This window comes from Diadema antillarum, unplaced genomic scaffold (genome assembly GCF_040938485.1).
Source record: "Diadema antillarum isolate AM-2024a unplaced genomic scaffold, OU_Dant_1.0 scf00000001, whole genome shotgun sequence".
Classification (NCBI taxonomy): domain Eukaryota; kingdom Metazoa; phylum Echinodermata; class Echinoidea; order Diadematoida; family Diadematidae; genus Diadema; species Diadema antillarum.
In genome coordinates this window covers 2,975,936-2,998,780 of record NW_027270890.1, presented here as the reverse complement: position 1 = coordinate 2,998,780, position 22,845 = coordinate 2,975,936, and the positions used below count along the sequence as shown (strand labels likewise).

Below are 22,845 nucleotides of genomic sequence, written 5' to 3'. Positions count from 1 at the left end.
ATATCATATATATTATATATATTATGTATATTATATATTAGGCCCCTATATACCAGCGTATTATATTTCCTGTTACAGTGAGCATTGATGCCAACCTGCGCATTGAGCTGGATCCGGACAATGAGTACACGGAGGGGGGCAATGTGACCTTCCGCTGCATCACCAGTGGTCCCGACGCCCCCATGAACCCTCGCTGGAGGAAGGGAGATTTCCAGTATATCAACTCTGCTGTCTTTGGTAAGGCTTGGTGTTGAATATATCCCATAGTGCTGTGCCTGTATGCTAGGGACAGATTCTAGCATGGAGGGGGTTAATTATGGTGGAAGATCAACTAGGACACCATTCTCTGAAACTATTCAAATAGTTTTCCTTTCACAAGGGACTCTCTCTTGTGTTTCTGGAGCATTCATAGCAACCATATAATTATGGATGTTCTGTTGTTGTCCAGATTTACACCACTTTCATTTTATGTGGAAGACATTCCCCATTCGCAGTAGGTAATATATATGCCAAGTTGATAAAAGTTTAGGAAAAATTGTGTAACAAATCGTCCCATTTATCGAGAGGGGAAAATCAAATATTGCTCTAAAGATGCTGCCCTTTGTGAAAATCCATGCATTCGTACATTATCTGACATACAATGACTGCACATCTGATTTTCACTGTTGATGCATCCAAAAGTATTGAAGTTTAAAACTGGTAATTCTTACTGTGCTGTGTTTACAAGGTTTAGCCCATAATCTTCATCCTTTGCAGACACTCATGTCAGAAATGATACATTTTATGCTACAAAACGTACCCTTGTATCTTCCAGGAGAATCCAACCACATCTTCACGACGCGTAAATCTGGTTTCACCACGGAGCTCCAGATAACTAACGTGTCCTTTGCCGACAGCGGGACATATGCCTGCAACGCTGGTCCATTACAGCAATCCATCTCTGTTACTATCCATAATACTAGTAAGTATTTCTTTCTTTTTCAAAATGGTACAGTGTACAAAAACTACAACCAAGTTGAACTAAAATTTCTGCTACTTGGAAAAATTCTATAAATAAATACATGTACAGCTGTCAACAAGCATGAAATATAAGGTTAATGTGTCTTTGAGATGAAATATGTGGATTTTGAAAGAAATGCATGTGTTTAAGATTAAAAAGTTTATAATTTTGCCCTTCAAAATATTATTTTTATTGGGCATTAATAGGCCTATTATTTCTGTGTACACTGTGTATAGTGTACATCTGGGTATAATGTACACGTGCTGTTTGTATAAGATGAAAAAATATTCTGTTTACCTTGAATGTATTTTTTGTTGTCTGCCTATCTCCCAGCTGCATACTCCTGCATCCCTCGCTGTGTGAATGGAGGACAATGCATCGAGGGAATCTGTGTGTGTTCAGAAGGTTTCTTGGGCGAGGCTTGTGACAGGATTGGTGAGTCTAGCTTGTGGTAAAGCTCCTCCTTAAACTCCAAATAAAGAGTCAAGTTTATAAAGCTCCTCCCTACTGTATATGCCTAATAAGGAGTCCAGCTGTTGTTAGAACTCCTGCCTACTTGCTTGATATGGAAAATTGAGATGTTGTGAATACTAGTATGCATGAAATCTCCTTTTCATAACAGAGACATCTTCTGTGCTTTGAGGTTAAAAGGTCCTGTTTACCTTTTGCGAGCAGTGATTTTAAAAAGGCTAAAGATATCGCTTTTGATGCATATGTGTAGGTCAGTTGTATCACAAAACATCCTAAAATTTTTGCATTAAAGCCTCAGATACAAGGAGATATCATTATTTTTCTGATTAAACTATAACTGTAGACAGTTTAGTCTGGAGTCATTTTTATTATAAATATTGTTCACATTTTATACATTTAACAATACTTAACATAGATTATACTGGTTCAAATTTTTACTTTGGTTGTTTCTATCCCTAACTCACATTTTAGAACTATTTTCAAGCATTAATGCTGTTTTTGTTTTTTTTTAATCTGCAAAATGGTAAGTTATGCTTTTAAGGAGAAAAAAAAACCTAGAAAGTTGTATTAACCCGTTCCTTACGGGAACCTGGTTTACCAGGTTCCCAAAGTGAAGACAAGGGTGCCTGCTTCAGTGGCCTAAATTCGTGTTTCTTTGTGTTAAAATGCTCAGAAAAGTGGGTTTGATAAAAAGATCAGAGTTTATTCTACCAGGATTTGTTCTCCTGCTGTTAAAAAAAAGGGGGTTTACAGTATTATGTACCTTTTCCTGATTTAGTTTTTTGCTTGTTCTGCTGTAAACTCGTACGAACATGTACATAATGATCAAGGCTGAGATCAGTTAGAAATGCGGGTTCGCTGACCCCAGTCACCTCATTCAGGTACCTGGTTTTGTGTAGAACAAAAGATTCTGAGAGCTCATCAGCGCACGCTCTATTCATACCTCGCACCCGATATTTCCATTGTTCACGGGCACATGTAGTTGACCGTAGAAAGGGGGACACAATGAACCGCTTGACTGCCTTCACACAGCTGGATTACCAACCTGTGTGCCTCTCTGTCGACGGGCGAAAAGAATCTCGTTTGGGGGCATTAAAGGCACTCAGAGAATTGAGGAAGGAACGGGTTAATATGAAGCATCCCGAAATAGCATCAATATGAGCTGCATGATTTTTAATAGATTAAAAATCTCGTAAAGACCATTCATTCTTGACTAGTATTTATTCATATGTGATTCACTCAACTGTTCGTCTCTCTGTTTCAACAGCGCCCTCATGCATTCCGGAATGTGAGAACGGAGGAGAGTGTGTCGGAGGAGAATGTCGATGTCCAACGGGCTTCAATGGGTCGGCGTGTGAGCTACAGAGTAAGTCTACGTCAATTCCAAATTCAACTGTAGGGCCTACTCATAGTGGTGCACTCATAGCTGTGATTGGATTCAGTAATAGTGTTCTATACTTCACTACACTGTGTATTAAGCCTATTTGATACTTGATTTTGGTAGATTTTTACCAGTATATCACCCACTGTTGTCCACAGGCATCCATCGTGTATTATTCCTTTTCTCGATTTCAAGCTGTGCTGTAATACCATAGACCTTTTAAATCCTTACATACAAGTATAGATATGATGAGGCTGTGTTTAACCTTTTTTGTGCTAGAGACTGAACAGTGTGAACAAGGCTATGGGTTTTGGTACTGTAAAAGTGGATATCATTTGCACAAGTAATTTTTCGCGCTCGGCCGGATAAGATAGATTTCGCATGTTTTTAGTTCCGCGGAATCAGGACATTAACTACTGGAATATATGGCATGCAAAAATATTTCCGTGCTTTTATTTTCGTGCCAGCTTCTGGTTGCGCAAAATGCACAAAAATTTCCACTGTAAAGACCATTACAGTATGCCAATAGACCCTCAAAGCATGCAAAAGGTTAATTATTGCTTGTTAAAATAATTCTATTTATTTGTCGCCCTCTGTTGTTTACAGTCATCCAGCCCATGTCCATCTCAATCCTGCCGGAGGAGGGTCAAGTTTTCTACACAGGAGAGAACATTGCCTTCCTCTGTCTCACCCAGGGGACCTTTGCCCCACAGAATCCCAAGTGGAGGGAGCCTAGCGGCCGCATCGTGGGCAACCGCCAGACCAGTGAGTCTTGGGATGATACCTGGGCACCGTTTCATCAAAGTTGTCAGCCCTGACAAGTTGTTAGTCTCTGACAACTACCATAGTAACAGTCAGTGACCAGCGCATCTCAGCCGATCAAAACCAAGGATTTTACTGACGGTGACTGACAACTTGTCAGGGCTGACAACTTTCATGAAACAGTGCCCAGTTCTTGGTATCTTGGGACCGCACACATGTCTGTACACTTTCATCATCATCCCCAAAGATTGAAATGAAATTGCTCACATGGGTGATAACATAAGAAACACCTACTCTTTGCCTCTTTTGCTATTATTGTGTCATCAATTTGACATGATTATCATGATAGCGAGAAAAATAAATGCATGAGAAATGCATATTTTTTTGTTTGTCATGGATTATTAAGCGTGACACTTTCAAAAAAGCAATAAGATCAGAATATTTTATCATTGATATGGTTCAGGGGTTGTGGTGGCAAGAATGGCAAAGAATTGTCATTTTCACAGTTCAGTATCCATGGACAATTTCATCCTTTGCAAAGATTGAAATGAAATTGTTGACGTGGGTGATGACAAAAGCAAAATTGAAATCAATTTGATTTCACCTCATTAAGAGATTTTTTTTCTTTTTTTTTCTTTTTTTTTTTTTGGGGGGGGGAAACTGATATATTTTGAAGTAATAAGTTTATGTCGCTTAATCATAAACTGTAATACATGCATCTTCTTGTGTTGTACTTGCATGTCACAAAAATCATATTGATAAAACTTCAAGTGAGTCACATACAGTATTTTTGGAAGTTATATGTTTTGAAGTAATAAATTTTTTATGTCACTTAAGCATAAACTTTGTGATGCATGCATCTTATTGTGCTATATTTGCATGTCACAAAAATCATAAAACATCAAGTGAGTCATATACACTATTTTGTAAAATAATATCAATGGTTATATTGCTTTAGTGTCATCCATCCATGTCATGCCTTTCCCCCTCTTCCTCCAGGTGAAGACCGAGTCTTTACTTTTGATGTGAACGCCACGGCAACCAGACTCTACATCCGCCCCTTGGCTGAGGGCGACACAGGGCTGTACACGTGTGCCACCGGTCCACTCAACAGTACAGTCTTCATCACCATAGAAGGTAACAATACTGGATGTTGTTGTATACATCCTACACGTGACATATTTTCCTTGATGCCTGAGAATAGGAAGATGAATGTTAATGGTAGATATTTTCAACAGAGTTGTTTTTAAAACTGCAAGGACTTGTCTTCCGGCTGATGCTAGTCTGATACCAGTTTTCACAAATGAAGAGTTTTAATTGCAAAATGAGCTAAGCGCTATTTTTAAACATTTCAAAGTAAGTCCATCATCAAATCAAGTAAAATTAAACCTTTTCAGCAATACCTCACTTGTGACATAACAAAAAATATTCTCGAAGTTAGGAATAAAAATATCCTGTATTTTCCTGTTATTTTCTTATTTTTGTAGCATCTTTAATTACAAATATCTCAACTTAACAAGAATGGAGTTAGCTTGTTTTGCAATAAACTCTTCAAATGCAGAAGAGTGAGAGCTTTACTGATGAGATATACATGTATTGTTCCTCAAAACCATGGTGCAGTTTTACAATGCGTGTCCAAGGACAGGGACTCTTATTGTGGCACAGGGAAAATATTATCATCCTTGTTCCTAAATGGTGGTTGCCATATCGATTGATTTTGCCGTCATCGCCGTAGGCCCTATGTATTGTAGGCTTTTTTTGTGTCCATCATAAATATGTATCATTTGTATTATTTTGTTCAGATTTTTATTGGTCAAACAGTAAGTTTTGTTTTTAGTTTTTAAAGATGTGTATCATCATTATCACCACTACCATTACTTTCTTTTTGTAATTATCTTGACCATTACCACAATCAGTATCTTAAGGATTTGTATGATTACATTTATCACACTTTACATCATGATAGACAAAGTTTCCAAAATGACTTTTACTTTGCCTTTTCCCACAGAGCGGCCATGTCCTTTGAACTGTGCTAACGGGGGAACATGTGAGGACGGCGTGTGCCTGTGTCCCACCGGCTACCAGGGGTCATTCTGCCAAATCGGACGTAAGACTATCACATTATATCCTTCGTAGTTTTTTTACATTGCCACATGAAAATGTTTGATACAGGTGGTACGAGCGTCAGAAACAGACCACTGATGCTTTCCAATCCAAAAGAAGTTGACAGTTCAGATCTTTATGCCCATTACAGGGGATTGCATGGCTGTAATCCAATAAAATTGTTCAATTAAGAGTTTGGTTCCTTTTCTGATTATTCTCCTGTACGACATATTATTTTTTATATCTATACAGTACTGACCTGGTAAAGATGGGAAACTAAGAAAAAGATCTGATTCAATATCATCCAGAATTGATATAGTTTGCATATCAGTTAAAACGGGAAAAAAAAAGTTTTCTTATTATGGAGGCTTCTAAGAAAGATTTCTGTATTGATAATCAAAGCTTGAATAAAGACATCAAAATGTGAAGAAGTTGTAGATGTTTATGGAATATAGTGTTTTTAAAGGCAGAACTGATTTTTGATATAATTATGTGTACATATCTTTGGTATTTGTGTAGATGAGTTTGCTCATTTGCACGTATGCCGATATCTTTCTCTATTTTGTCAAGTACAGTGATTGCAATTTTTAAAGGGACTGTACAGTACTGGTTGAGGTGGGGATTCATGTTTTGAACATTCCTAAGTGATATAATGAGAAACCTCTTATGAAATATGAAAGAGCATGCAATTTTAAGAAAGTTTCAACGTTTATTTGATGAAAATTGGTTTCTAAATGGCTGAGATATCCAAAAAAGTGATAATAATAAAAGGCGACAGGCCACGCCTTTTATTAGGATCTCTTTGTTTCACCTTGTTTTTGGATATCTCAGCCATTTCAAAACCGATTTTCATCAAATAAACTTTTGATACCCCTTAGAATTGCATGCTCTTTGACATCTCATAGAATGGTTTCTGAATATCTCTCAAAACGTTAAAAGCTAAATCCTCACCTCGACCAGAATTGTACACACCCTTTAATTATTTGTTTTTTTATTAGTTGGGATCCGGTCTTCCATCGTCATCATACCAAGTATCGAGAAGAGTCCAATGGTTGGTGAGGACATCGAGTTCCTCTGCCGAACCAGTGGACCTAACGCCCCTCGCTACCCCTTCTGGAGAAATCCATCCGGCAGAATCATTTCTTCCAATCCCGCTTGTGAGTTTCTGGATTTTGATTCTTTATTTTTAGCTTTTTTTATATGCTGCACTACATTTTCTTTATTTTATCTGTCTGTCATACTGTAATTTTTCTTTGTTTTATCAAGATGTGTTTATAGTTCACTTTTATAAATGAAGGATTAATTTCACTCATTGATCTCTTGCTGCAGTTCAGACATATTTGAGAGTTATTCAAATTCATGAATTTCTTCCGTCGAGATGTTTTCATTGCAACTGATTGACAAATTGCCCTACATCGACGTAAATAAGCACTGAATTGATCAGTGTTTTAGTAGTAGCCATGATAAAAAATCATGGGCGTACATACTCGAGCAGGATTCGAACCTACGACCTCCTGATCACCGGACAGGCGTCATCTCCACTAGACCACCGAGCTTTCGCCTGAAAGGAAGCGTTGGTTTTAATCCTTATAGTGGAGATAACGCTTGTCCGGTGATCAGGAGGTCGTAGGTTCGAATCCTGCTCGAGTATGTACGCCCATGATTTTTTATCATGGCTACTACTAAAACACTGATCAATTCAGTGCTTATTTACGTCGATGTAGGGCAATTTGTCAATCAGTTGCAATATTTGAGAGTGTTCTTTTTATTTTGCATAAAAAATGCACATACACTAGGTATAGACTCATACACAAGAATAGCTGTTTTCCATTTTCTGCATCATCCAACATGATGATAGGTTGCATTTGATGCACAAAAGTGCAGTGATTATGAGAACATTGTTGACATGAGTTTGATATTACCATTCTTATTTTCGACGTGACAAATTATCTGTGTACAAAATGTAGTTGAAGTCAGTCCATTATTTCTTCTTCTTTTTTTTTTGTCAGACCGAGATGACCGCATCTACACCCAGAGACTGACCAGCCATGAAACCAAGCTCATCATTCACAACTTTACATCAGAGGACATAGGTGTCTACCGCTGCAACGGTGGACCCCTGACCACCACCTTCACTATTGTACTTGCAGGTGTGTGGCATGAGAACCAAAGACTTTCTTAGTATTAAATTCATCTGAATTCACCCTCTCTTTTTTAGCATGCTATAAAAGTGGATATTTTCGCACGACTAATTTTTCGCGCTCGGCCAGGTAAGAAGAGTTTCACATGTTTTTAATTCTGCGGAATCAAGACATCCACTTCTGGAACATATGGCAAGCAAACATATTCATGTGCTTTTATTTTCGCACTAGATTCTGGTTTCACAAAAGGCACGAAAATTTCCACACTGCAAAAATTTCCTCTTTTACAGTAGGTGTTGTGATTTTGTTGTCCTACCAATAAAATCAATGTAGTGATATCATTGGGAAAAGAGATGTACAATAATGCAAATCAACAATACAGAGAAATAAGGACACAGTGCCGTGTATGCTACCTTTATCATTTTGATGTTGATTTTTATTTCTGCTTTTCTTTCTTGGAAGAGTCATTTCCTTCAAGGAAAACAAAATCTTCCTGTCCTCTTGAGGAAAAATCTTTTAGCCTTTTAGTCTCGGTTGTCAACAAAGTCAAGAGGCAAAGTGGTAGATTAGGAGGTCAATATAACATAATTATATGTTGAACAATACAGATCTTAACAATGTATTGATTGATTTAGAGGTCAATATAACATATGATGCAGTAAATCTCTTAACAAGGTACAAACATTGTACATATCACGATGCAAAGGGATTGATTAGGAGGTCAATATAATATGTATGTTGCACAGTATTTACAGCGTACACTATAACATGCATATAACATGCATTGTTTTAACTCAGAACGTTCCTGTGAGCCACCCTGTGCTAATGGAGGGACCTGTAACAACGGTGTGTGTGAGTGTGTGGATGGATTCATTGGGGGACACTGTGAACTCAGAGGTAAGAGATGCACCAATTCCAGGCCTTATTTTTATTATTATTATTATTATTATTATTACCGTTCTTATATAGCGCGTAATACCTTTGGAAAGGTCTCTATGCGCTTTAGAGGGGAAACAAAGAGATAACCAGGAAAAGGTAATTACAGAAACAATAAAATGCTGCATAAATCATCATCTACAATCACTATGTTGCTTTCTGAACAGATACGTTTTTAAAAACGTTTTTAACTTATTGATGGAACTCGCATGTTTTATATCACTTGGGATGCTGTTCCACAGTTCTGGGGCGGCATGCCTGAAACTACGTTTGCCATAGTAGCTTGTTGAAATGGAGGGTATCACATATAGATCCTCCCTTGATGACCTAAGAACTCTCATAGGCTCATATTTTACAAGGAGCTCTGAAAAGTAAGAAGGAGCAATTTTGTGGAAACATTGATAAACAAGCAATAAGATGTTATGTCTGTAGAACAACTTTTTCTATGTTCAGACTGTTGGCAAAGTCAGTCATTTTGTCATCCCTAAGAAGGCTTTACACCATCATTGCTTGCACATATTTTTGAAGTCACCTGATTTCCCAAATCATTTATAAAATGAAAAGTTTATATAGTGGAGTTTGAAAAAAGCAACTAGTAGGGATAAGATGTATGTAGTTCTCATAGACACCTGCCCAAGTATTCTCGGGATTTGCCTTCAGTGGGTTAAATTATGTTGTATCTTGTCAAGAAATTGACGTAATATGCAGTTTATATTCTGTCTTTATGATATAATATTTTCATGTCTACTTCTATAAAGGACTTTATCAAAGAAAAAAGTAAGCGAGCATTTATCAAAAATAAGTATGTAAAATCAATCTGATGATTGGTATATTTTGCATGGCACAGCCAGTTCAAAGTTTGAATCAAATTTGAAGTTGTTTTGTATCACTTTTTTTTTCTCTAAAAATTACAAATAGTAGTTGAAATATGGGTATGGCTTTCAACTCTACATATTCAGTGTGCTTTCTCAAGAGTCAGTGCCTTATTACAAACCTAAGAATGCAGAGCTGCCAACTAGTACTGATTTTCAGTAATTTCTACTGAAATTGGACAAGAATACTGAAGGTTACAAGCAAATTACTGATTTTAGAAATCATTGTCTGTGATAAATTCTATTATACTGTTAAGGATTACTGATTTTCACTCAAAAAAGGTGCAAATTACTGATTTTCAGCCATCAAAGTACTGAAAGGCTTTTACAAAAGTTGGCAGCTCTGAGAATGTTTTTCCAAATCTGTATATCTGCATATGAGCATCGATATGATGCAGTGATGAGTTAATACCATCTATTGTTTTCCCCTTCATTTTTCTTCAAACCAAACTACTGTGATGAAGGTTGCTTTCCCATGTGCATCAACGGAGGAATCTGTATGGAGGGCGAGTGTCGCTGCCCGGCGGGTTATACGGGCAGTCATTGCGAGGGCGTCCTTCCGGTCAGTATTAACATCGTGCCCAGCCACGACTCTGAGCCGCGGATCGGAGGCACCATCAGCTACCTGTGCTCTGTGAACGACACCAACCTTGTGGAACCACCGATCTGGAGGAATGCTGCTGGGGAGAACATCTCGTATGGTAAGGACAAGAAATGAAAGAGGATACCATTAAGAATTTCTTGCTGCATCTATTCTACCACTGCTATTTGAGTTTGTGACCCGCTACAACAAAAGGATCCTAAAGTCGCTGACGGGTGAGCCGAGAAAATCGAGTTTGAAGTCATATCACCAAAATCTGTCAAAACATTTGGATTTCTATTTTTAACATAATTTTGTAGTCTAATGCATCTTCTATCATATGCCGAAATTTCGAAGCTAAATGATCAAAGGAAAGGCCTGAAAATAGCGTTTTTCTTGGCCATGATTGGCTCGCCTGTCAGCGACTTTAGGATCCTTTTGTTGTAGCGGGTCACATTTGTGTTCATTGTTGAAGGTTGACCACCCTTGCAAACTGTTGTTATGGATTCTCATGTTTTACAAGCTGTTGTGCAGTTTCAGTATGGCATGGTGTTTGACCAACTTTTGTTTAGTAGGCTACCATGGATCAAAAGACAGAGATAAATTGATAATTATTAGATTGTTGGTTTCGTTTCTTCTTCTTCTTCTTCTTCTTCTTCTTCTTCTTCTTCTTCTTCTTCTTCTTCTTCTTCTTCTTCTTCTTCTTCTTCTTCTTCTTGCCAAAGGGTAAAAATTTATGTAGCATCCTTTTCTGTGTCGTATACAAATGTAGCTATGCATGTAATTCAATTCTTCAGGATACTGCTGTTCCTTATGAGAAAGATCTCAATATATTTTTTTGAAGGTTTCATATGCACTGAATGTAGAGAAACTGTCTATTTGTGTTTTCACAGTTTGGCCCACACTAGGTTGGTTTACCGATTTGTGTTGTGTCTTCATTTTACAAGATATGCTATCCTGTTTAATGCTTGTTCTGCATTGTTACATTTCATTTATGAGATGGATTTCTGAATTAAAGGCACTCAATCGTGGCGAGTGGTTTGTGCGGCACGGAGACGAACGCAACACGCTGCCTCCCCCATTCTGTATCAAATGTAGTGACCCCCGAATGAGAATAGCGCTGGCTCAATGGGTCAGCGAACAACACTCTAGACTACAAGAGCTCTGTGCTACAAATCTTCTAACCCAAAATGGCTGTCCGAGCGAGCCACGAGAGCTTCCAAATGGACGCACACTCTCAATGCGCATGCGCATGAAGAGAGGCCAAAAGAGCCACGCGTCTCCTGGCTTCTCTCCTCCAATCACCGCAGCTCGCGATGACAATGTTTGTGTATGATGCGTACACACACACGCACACACACACACGTGTCTCAGTGGTAGCATTGTCCCACACGTTTATGGATATAGCACCGAGTCTGGCATTGCGCAATTGCATGCACAAACTTCGGTCGTTCAGAGTTTACGTACCATAAGGGATGACGATCGGCTGCCTTTAAAATAATCCATACAAATGATAAGAAAAGGATGTGACATTACAGCATTTGTAAGCTTTTGATGCCCAGCTTGTGTGCTTCGGAGTCTATGTATGTGTATTTGTTTGGTTGTAACTGGTTGATTTGTTTGCATTCCAGACTTTGGTAGGATTCGGGTGGAGAGTCCGTCCCTGGGTGAGACACGTCTTGTGATCAGCAACCTGCAGGAAACGGACACAGGAGCCTACATGTGTGTGGCCGGACCTGTAGAGGGCAGCATTTATGTCACAGTCCAACGTGAGTAAATCTTGTCCACATATCACCTCATAACATGTCACTCACTGATGAAGGAGTATGTCTGCCATGAATGTACTTCACAATGTTAGTCATCACTTTACATTGTCAATTTCTTGTGAAACTAACACTTTCTGATTCAAGATGTGTGGATCGGTGTGGTTATCTTTGCTCGTATAGAATGACAAACAGTTGAACATTAATGTTAACATGAGCAATTTATTTTTTGTTGCAACCTTAATTCTGATAGATTGTGGATCTTCATGGATTTGTGTGTGTGTGTTTAGAGCACATTGCAAATGGAATCACAGTATTATATGCATGAAGATAACACAAGAGGAGAGTTTGTCACAAGTACAACTATAATAGATACATTTGATTGTGAAACAAAATTGCCACCAGAAAACAATTGTTTGTTTTGTGAAAGCATGCTTACAAGTTCATATGATGTGCTACATTTTCTTTTCTATGGCAGGTTCCCCCTTATTTTATTCTGTCTTTATCTAATACTTTTAATATGTTTCTATACCTTGTGTAACTCTCAACTATTTTAATGATACATGGTGTGAACAGTGATGTCAATGAATGACAGATTGTTTATAAATGCATGGAGTGTTTGGAGGATTTTCTCTTTTTTTTTTCTTGATGGATCTATAACATTTTGAATACTGCATGAGCTGAAATTTTTGTGGTGGTTTTATTTTCGCGAATTTCGCGAATCGTCTTTGAACCGCGAAAATAACAACACATGAAAATAATAACGCGCGAATAACTAAGTTCAGATAGACCCTTGCAACCGCGAAATTAACAACAAGCGAAGATGTCCTCCAAGTGGCAATTCGCGAAAATATCTGTACGTGAAAATTTCAGCTCGTACAGTATAAGAAGGACCAATGTTGAGTGAAATGTATGTCAATTGATAAAATTTTTGTTTTTTGCAATATTTGATGAATTTTTGTCTCTTTGTCTCCTGATTCACTGTTTCTGCACAGTGTTTGGATGAAGTATGTTTGTCTGTTTTTTTAACTTTTTTAATAACAAACTGACAAATGTAAACAAGACATGATACAGTGTACAAAGAACTACAGAGAGGCGTTTGATATAACGAGCCTGTATTCTGCATGGATTATTTATCTGTGATGTGATGTGATGTGAAGTCAAGATTGAGGAGATGCAAGGTATTTAAATCTTGGAATATAACATGACTTGTGCATGTGCTTGCAATGTATACTTCAAACTCATAAATGCTGATGATTTGTGTATCACACATTTGTACTTGTCTTTTTGATAATGGCAATGTGTTCTGCATAGTGGAAAATTTAGCAATTTTAAGTATCTAGGTAAAGAAAATTTTCCCTGGAAGGAGTTAGTTATCAAATCAATTTCTAGAACAGCTGCAAAGAGTAATTTTGCATTGAGTATTCTTGTTGTCATTTTCCATGTAGCCAACTATCAAATCCATTAAATTGAATCTGTACATTTGCTTCATTGACTGTTAGAAATGGATTTTTTTTTTGTACCTTCTCCACTAAATTATTGTATCACTTTGTAATAAACAAAATGACCATCATTGATAAGAATGCAATGAATTGTACAGTGAACAGTAAACACGATTGACGGTTTTATTGTTGTAAGTAACAGAAGCATGCACTAAACACTATTACTTTTTTGTCCTACATTATTCGATTTGTTTTACTGTAATGAATTGTTAAGGTTAGTGTAGAATTTGCCTATGCTGTGCTTGATTCTGTGACATTCACCAGAATCTACTAATCTTATGAGAATGTTTTAATTGTGATAAACAACTGTATATTATGTATCATTCTTAGACAAATGTGGATTTCAAAAGTCATATTTTTTATATTAGTTTACTTGCTGTAATTAAAATAAAATGTGTTTTTATACCAGTTCCCAGTTTCTGCCTGTATGAATATTCCTGTATTTTCTTTGATTCCAGCTGTAAGTAACATTTACATTCTCCACAAGAAGATGATGAAATTGCAATCAATCATTGACTTTAATGTGTGTAAGAAAAGTAAAACCCACAGCGAGCTGCAATAATACTGGGCAGTGGCATCCCAGTCATTGCCATGGCAATATTTGGATGCAGAAGCCTTTTTTTTTCTTTGTGATAGAAAAGAATTCTAGATGATCATGTAGCAGGTTCATGTTAGTCTTTATCTCAATGGATGTTTCCCATCAGATCAGAAAAGGACTCTCTGAGGACTATCTGTTTTTTATAATTCTCATCCCAAGTTTATTTCTAGAGGTATTGTGAGTGCTGTAGATACAGAATAATGTGATGCAGTAGTTGTGGATAGGGCATCAGCTGTACATAAGAGATGGGTGTCGGCTTGAACAGAAATGCAGTCATCAAAGCGTGGAACATCAGTTCATGTGGTGGAACATTTATCACATAATGATGTGCCAATGTCAGATGAAAATATAAGAAAAAAAATACATCCTCATATTAGGTGCTCAGTAGAAAATTCCTAGATGTAGACAAGAAAAAAGAAGAAAATAATTTGTAATTAATGAATGAATTTATAGAAGGGTTTTAAGTGCATCTAAGAGATGCTTGTAACCAAGATTTGTTACACTGCAATTTCTTTATGACAGTGGGAGAAATTCAATTTTTGCACAATTCTGATATTATGGAGGTTCATGAAGTAATTGATGAACTTTACTTGTAGAAATATATGAAGAGTTTCATAGCAAAACGAGTTTACTCCATTTTGGTCAGATTGAGATAATTGTGTTTAAACCTTTGCCAAAAAGCAAATAAAATGACAAGAAAATATGAGATTTTTTCATCTTAACTGCAGGAATATTGTTTGTTATGCAACAAAGAGGTATCATTTGAAAGGTTTGATGTTGCCCTATCTGATGGCGGACCTAGTTAAAAATATTCAAAAATAGTGCTTAACCCATTTTGCTATCAAACTCTTCATGTGTAGATATTAGTTGTCCACCAAAGATTGACATTAACCTGCACACTATGAGGTTCTTAAAGCCCCATATACTTTATACAGGGCCCAGAAGGGTGCAGAAGGTGATGGGTTAAGTAAAAGAACACAAAACATAGAGAGGAAGGTCATAAAATTTGCCATCTTACATATGGCTGTTTCATTTCACCAGTCAGTTATTTTTGGCTTAACTAAACACCATGCTCATAGCCTACAGAGTACATTTTTATCAGTGAGCATTCATCCGTTACTTCAAATAGTGTTCATAAGAATATTAGCATATATTATTTTACTATATTACGTGGTAATTGGAGTAATTTGTCTTTATTTTATAGAAATGTTTGCACATGGGAATGATTTATTGGAGTGCCTTCAAGATATCATACCTGAAAGTATCTTTCTGTGAAGAAATGAACTAACAGTGTTCCAGCAAAAAATAAATGCCAAGTATCATTTACATACTGTAGACTATAAATCTAACTTTCCTCATCTTTTGTCTAAAACTTTCATCGATCATGAAAATTATTTTTTCTTCATTCTCCGTACCAAGTCTAATGAAATCGGTAGAAAGTGTAGTGATCCAAAAGACCTGTCTGCAGGTATCGCATTATTTCATTAAACAAGAATAAAAATACACAGTTATGAATAGAAAGCCATAGTTGCAACCCTTTGAGATTTTCAATGCCATTCACCTCAACAGGGAAATAAGAGGAAATTACTTTAATGCATTGCTGTAGCAACACAGGTACTTCTGGGAGGTCTCTCCTCCATTTCATTTATTTCCAAATGAGTACGTTCCTGTGAAAATGCTTATTAAAGATTCAATTACCCCTGCACGAAACCTGTGATAAGTACCTGATTTCCCTTCATAGAGCTGGACAGTCAACCGCTCCTCTGTGAAATAATTTTTATTACTCTCGGAGGAAATTAATAGGAAAGTTTGAGGTTCTCCCCACGGGCATTCAGTCATACAGTTTTAGACTTTGGGAAGGAATAGCCTCTTCTTTTTTTTAGGGGGGGGGGGGGGAGCAGGTGGATGTTAATGAATATGGCAAGCACAGAAGAAAGGACTGATTCCAAAGATTAGTAACCTGCTTTGAAATTCAACTTGTGCTTGGACAGTTGTATCGCAGGTGCAGTTCAAAGATTTCATAGTTTTAGTGAAAAAAAAGAAACTCTTTCTGTTTGAAAGAGTGTGTAGTGAAATCACAAGCATACAACTATAATATCCTATGAATGAAGACTTGTAAAAACAAGTTTAGGAATGGTTCCTTCCATGAGAGAAAAAATATAGTAATGGGTGTAGATATAAGTGTTGTCACTGATCAAAAGACGACAAAGATGATTTGTCTCTTTTCACCTAGGAGACAATATCACAGCACTTTTCTCAGTTTTATGCATGTTAGTAGTTCGGGAATATCAGTAAACTTCTGAATTTATGAAATAAAACCATCGCAAAAAGCAAAGAATATGTCGAGTGATATGCAACCTATACCAATAATCCTTCATGATCGACACTGAAGCTTTTTTTTTTCACCAAATGTCATTCTCTGAAATACATTAGATGAGGACTTTTTGTTGCTGCTCTTGTTCTTGCCATGTATTTTGTATATTGAAGCAGTTTTCCCATTATACATATATGTATTACTTAATGTTTAATTGTCCCAAAACTCTATCACAGGGCAAATGACTTGGGTCCCATTTCTTTAAAGATGTTAGGATAGCAACTCTTGCTGGAATGACAACTTCTCTTCGCAACAGCCAATCAGGAAGCTGAATTCTTGTCATTTCCACGACACTTGCCATTACACTTGCCATGTCACGAGAGTTGCTATCACAGCAAGTTGTTATGAAATGGGGCCCTGTATATTAGTCATGTGTAGCAGCTTCCTGGGAAAACTTTCCAAGTTCATGTGATTCAAATTCCGCAAGGAAAGGAAGACAACAATACTATTATCCATACTCTCTGGAAAATTGATGTCCTTTTGTCGACCCCAATAACTCTCGGAAAAACATCTCTTGAGTTGATTTCCTCGGGAGATAGGAACAAGACTGAGTAATCTGATGACCAATAGGATTTGAGATGATAGAAGAAAAATATAACCCAGAAATACATGATACCTTCTGGTGACTTAAGTTCCTGCCAATTACATTTGAGAAGGCATAAGTCTCCTCTGTGTAGCTAATATAGTCCTTGATGCCAAAGACTGGTGATATCATTTCCCCTTCCAGCCATCACAGGGTCCCTTACAGTGACGGAGACTTGAGAAGGGTTACCATGTCACAGTTAATTTAGGGGTCATCTTGATAATGTAATCTTTGGAGATTCTTTGTGATGACATATGACCCCTGGATGTCTTTATAAAAATCCTTGAACCGGATTTATTCCACCTTGATTTCATTCATTATTGGGGAAAGAGAGAAATATAGACAAACGGTGTATATTGTTAAAATTTGGAACCGGTTTCAGGGCTGTACTTTTTTTGATCTTTTGAATTATAGAAGAGATAGGCCTCTTTCCTGGATGTAAAGTCAATCCCATAGGAACTTAGTCAGAAACACTTAAAGACTTTTATCGCAAAATGAGCTAACTCCATTCTTGTTGAGTTGACGTATTTGTGATGAAAGCTTCTAAAAACAAAGAAAATGATAAGAAAATACAGGATATTTTTAATCGTAGCTTATAGAATATTCCTTGTTATGTTACAAGTGAGGTATTACTGGAAAGGTTTCATTTTGCTCTATCTGATGATGAACTTACTTTGAAATGTTTGAAAAAGGCGCTTAACTCATTTTGCAATGAAACTCTTTACTTATAGATTACAAAAAAGATCCACACTGTAAGATTGCAGCAAGATTGTATTTCACTTCCAAGCATTCTGTCACATATTCTCTTCTCTCCCTCTCTCTCTCTCTCTCTCTCTCTCTCTCTCTCTCTCTTTTCTTCTTCTTCTTCTTCTTGCCGTACTTCATTTGAGTTTTTGTCATACAAGATTTCAGCAGTGTTTCTCTTTGATTATTATACCATATTGTCCGTCTCACTTGACATTCTTAGGCATGATATTCTGTAGATTTGAATCTGATTTCAGATTTTTTTCCCCTTAAATCAGTACACATTTTGCTATTTTCATATATCAAAATCACCTGAAATTTCTGATTTCTGATTTTTTCAAAAAAACCTCAATATCATCACTGCATTCTCAACTCTAACTTAAGATACCTAGTTTTTGGTTTCATATAGGTGTTAATTCAATATTCCCCAAATTTTTCTACCTGTGTATATATTCCTTTTTGCTTTTTGGCTAATGCAGTCTACCGATCTCAATTGATGTGTTAGTAGCATTTTCAGCCACCGTTAAATGTGGTCTTTATACTAACATGACTTTTCATAGTTTCAATATATCATCATAAAGAGGTAATATAACTAGGAAGAGATAAGTTTTATTTCTTTTTCCTTTTACATATTTTTACTTTCTTTCACACTTCTTTTTCTCACATGCATAACTTTACCTTTAAAAAATGTTGAACATTTTTTTTTTCTCTCTTTCTTTCAACATCTCTCGGCCTGACTTTCTACACTCTTACTTTTTGGCAAATCTACTTTCAGCTTTCACCCTTACAATTTCTTACAATTTGTATTTATTATGTGCTTTTCTATTTGTGCATATTCATTTACACCAATATGTGCTGTTCTATTTGGGTTAATTTACATCTATTTCTGTTTATACTTCTGTTGATAGGTCTGATAGATAAATGAAGTTATTGATTAATTGTATGCTAAATTAAATAGGTATGTTTTTTGTTACCCAACTGAAGGGAGAGTTAAATAATCAAATGGCAAAAGAAGAGATTCTCTGCTTCTTCAAATGATAGAACTTTACATCAAAACTGGATGTTCCTCATCCAATCAACTAATAAATGCAAAATCCTACTGCTGTTAAAGTTACTTCTGCAGAAAACCAGGCTTTGAAGTATGGGTCTATTCATAGAGAACTGACTCATTCTTTATTGCTTGTGAGACAAAGAGTGATTTAGAAACTACAGCCACTGCTATGGAGGGATTATCAGATTATCTTGGAACTTGGATCACCCTATCAAAGCGTATTTGAGTCATGACCAATTCACTGTTAGAATACTGCTGTTCCTGACTGCCTAAGTTTTGTAGAATATACATATTGTACATTGGTACTTTACTTCTGCACCCTCTTCAGCTATGGGATGGGGAGATTAAAACACCAAAATGTGAGTATACAAGGACTATACAAAAAATACCACATGTATGTGATATAGTTTATTTACAGATATATAAAAGAAGAGCGATTACTCGTTCAAGAAATAACAGAAACTAATAAAAAAACAAGCCATCTCGGACTAAAACATGTCTTCAGGGGCAAATGGGAATCAAAGTGTGTGACCTTCTATGAGTCTCGTGATGTGTGGCCACAAAAAACACCAACTATCAGGTGCCTCATCGTGTTTCATTTTTTCTCGTGACATTTCATCATCTTGTAGTAGATATTTTCATCTCTTGACACTGTTGTTATCCACCTCCCTAGTGAATTCTCTCTCTCTCTCAATACCCTCCCACTCTCTCTTGGCACACAGGAAAATCACCAGACACATAGACAGGCTGACAGACAGACAAATTAAAGAAACAGACAAACCAGACAAACACTTCATTGTGCCAACAAATGTTTGCGTCGTTAGAAAGAAGGGAGTTTTAAAAGCTTGTGTATGTGTAGAGACATCAAATTCTTGTTCATTCATGTAGAAATGTGATAGTGCTATACAATGATGGTTTGTCTTATGGAATTAGGTGTAAAGTAGTTTTGAATATGCAAGGTGTTTCACGTAACTGGATGCAATAAGAAAGCTTCTATTTGTTTTTGTGTTTACTTCCCGTATTTTCTCATCTATTTTTGTCATGCATTTTGTATACATATATATATATATATATATATGTATATATATATAGATAGATGGATAATACATATATATTTGTTAATGGAAATTGGTTTCTGCTGATTTTTTTTTTTTTTTTGCTATAGTGATGAACTATCAATTTGTCTTTCAGTTTTTCTATTGCTTTGAAAAGGTCTTAAAGGAAAATGAATTTTTCATCTTGGGAAGGTAGACATAAAAATGGCATTTTATTACGTAAGTCTCCGATCGAGACTACATGTCTCATCGGGTGTAATATGAGATCCCGCTGGTCACGTGTGTGGCAATTCGTTGGCGCGTTTTGTGTGTGTGAAAAGGATTTTTCACAACCCTCGAATATTCAAGAATTTCGCGGAAATTCTTCCTTTCGGACTTATCAGAATAATGAAAGAACAGAAGGATAGAAGATCCGCTGGCGTGGCCGCGGAAAAAGAAAACAAAGAGAAGAAAACTGACCGCGCAGCGGCAGAATCTTCGGGCGAAAACAGAGCAGCAATGGAGTCACAACAGGCGGTGAGTGCTAGCCAAGCTGACCGCGCAGCGGCAGCGAAAGGTACGGCTGCTAACACGGGCCGTGGACGGGGAGTACCGGCGGTGATGGAGGCTGGCGACCGCGCGGCGGTAGCGGCGACTCGGCCTCGGATTGCTACGAAATCTAACTCGTCAAAGTTGACAAATGATAACTTTGGGACCGTAAACAGTCGTCTTGATAGACTCGAAGGCTTGCTCTGTCAGTTCATGGAGGCTCTTCCCAGTAAAAGGGAAGGGGTGGCAGGCATGGGACATGCACAGCCAGACCGACATCTTGATCGCAGTGGAAGTGATTCAGCCTCTGCTTCTAGCGTTAGTGCAGATTATGACTTGGCACATACAGAAGAAATGGATATTGAGGATGATGACATGGTGCATGCCTTGAGTGCAGGGCATAGCTCAGAGCTGGAGTCGTGCGTGGATAGGGCAGAAGCACAGACAGTACCAGCTTTTGCTGCTAAATTTGCGGTGGCATCAGATATTGGACAGCCTCTTGATGAGGAGCTAGCAAGCTCTGTCAACTACTTGATGAGCCATCATCTGGAAGAGAAAGTGCTCGATGAGACAAGTAGCAAATACCCAGTGCCGTCGAACTGTCGAGGGATCGACACCCCGAAAGTGAATCAGACGATCTGGGACAACCTCTCTGCCCCTGTTCGTACGAAGGATGTGAAACTTCAGAGGGTCCAAAAATCCCTAACAAGAGGTATCTCGGCTTATGTCAGCCTGCTCGATCCAAGCAACATATCTCCCGAACAGCAAGACGTTCTAGCTTTGTTGTGCAACGCAAACTTTGAGATGAATGCTCTTCGTAAAGAATTGATCAAGCCGGATCTGAACACGAAATTTACTCATCTCTGCAAACCAACAAACCCAGTAACCAAGTATCTCTTTGGGGATGACTTGGGCAAGCAAGTAAAGGACTTGCAAGACCAGCACAAAGCGGCGGCCGGAGTGATGAGAGGCGGGTTTAAAAGACCCAAGCCGGCCTATCACCCCTACCCAAGCCAAGGGTCTCAACGCAGATACAAGGAAGCTGGTTGGGTGTCGCGGACATCCTACGCGGATTCGTCAGGGAGCACATCTAGGCCTTTTTTAGGCCAACGAAACCAGTGGAGGAAGAGGACCCCACAAGCTCCCCATACGTTTACCCCGACAGCGTCTCGAGAGGGACGCCAAGCCCCACAGTACCGGAAGCTCGGCCAAGGGCAGGGCAGGATGAAATAGAGCAACTCCCAAACAGTGATGAGGTAAGGGAGACAATAACATCTAATGTCAATGATATTGCAGTCGGAGGTCGACTGAAGCTACATATGCACAACTGGGGAGAGCTTACATCTGATACATATATTTTGCAAGCTGTACAGGGCTACAAGCTTGAATTTGACCCAGCTAAATATCCCCCTTGTAGGGAAAAACCCCTTCATGAATTCAAAAGAAATTCTGAGGAAATGGCCTCGATTCAGGAAGAAATCAACAAGCTGGTTGAGAAAAATGTCATAGAAGCATGTGAACATGTAGAAGGGGAATTCATATCAAATATTTTCACAAGGCCAAAGAAGAATGGCGGCCTCAGGGTCATCTTGGATTTGACAGAATTAAACAAGAGTATTTTGTATCAGCATTTTAAGATGGATAATATCAAGACAGCTCTCTATACCGCTTATTTCTCCGGGAGATTATTTAGCTTCAGTCGATCTCCGAGACGCATACTTCACGGTTCCTATCCACCCAGATTCTCGAAAATTCCTGAGATTTACATGGCAGGGAAGGTTATGGCAATTTCAAGCACTTCCCAATGGGCTTAGTTCAGCACCAAGGCTCTTTACAAAACTGCTAAAGCCTGTTTTGGCAACGCTCAGGGAGCAGGGCCACATTGTAATTGCATATCTAGATGATACACTTATCATTGCAAAAACTGCCGAGGAAATGCAGGCAGCAGTGAGCGCAACTACTAAGTTGCTATCAAATTTGGGGTTTATTGTTCACCCTGAAAAATCAGTTTTAGAGCCTACTCATGAGATTACCTTTCTGGGTTTCAATCTGAACACTCTGGATATGAGTGTTAGTCTTCCAAAAGAAAAACAGGAGAACATAAAGCAGTCTTGTAAAGAACTGTTGGCTACTGAGAAACCTGTTATCAGAACAGTTGCAAAGGTTATTGGACAACTAGTGGCATCATTCCCAGCAGTACAATATGGCCCTCTCTATTATAGAGCCTTAGAGAAAGACAAGATTCTTGCCCTTGCAAGGAACAAGGGACATTTCGATAGGCATATGACCTTATCAAGAGAAAGCATCCATGAAATTCAGTGGTGGATATGGAACCTTGAGTCACAGTTTAGCCCAATGCAGAGGGCAAAACCAGATGTGGAAATCCACACAGATGCCAGTG

General features: G+C 37.8%; 1 protein-coding gene across 1 annotated transcript; it reads left to right on the top strand.

Moving 5' to 3' along the window:
- The first annotated feature begins 20,140 nt into the window (after positions 1 to 20,140).
- LOC139727897 (uncharacterized) lies at positions 20,141 to 22,092 on the top strand. The gene has a single exon (XM_071638905.1). The coding sequence runs from the start codon at positions 20,304 to 20,306 to the stop codon at positions 21,675 to 21,677; it is 1,374 nt and encodes a 457-aa protein (XP_071495006.1). The 5' UTR covers positions 20,141 to 20,303; the 3' UTR covers positions 21,678 to 22,092.
- The last annotated feature ends 753 nt before the right edge of the window (positions 22,093 to 22,845 follow it).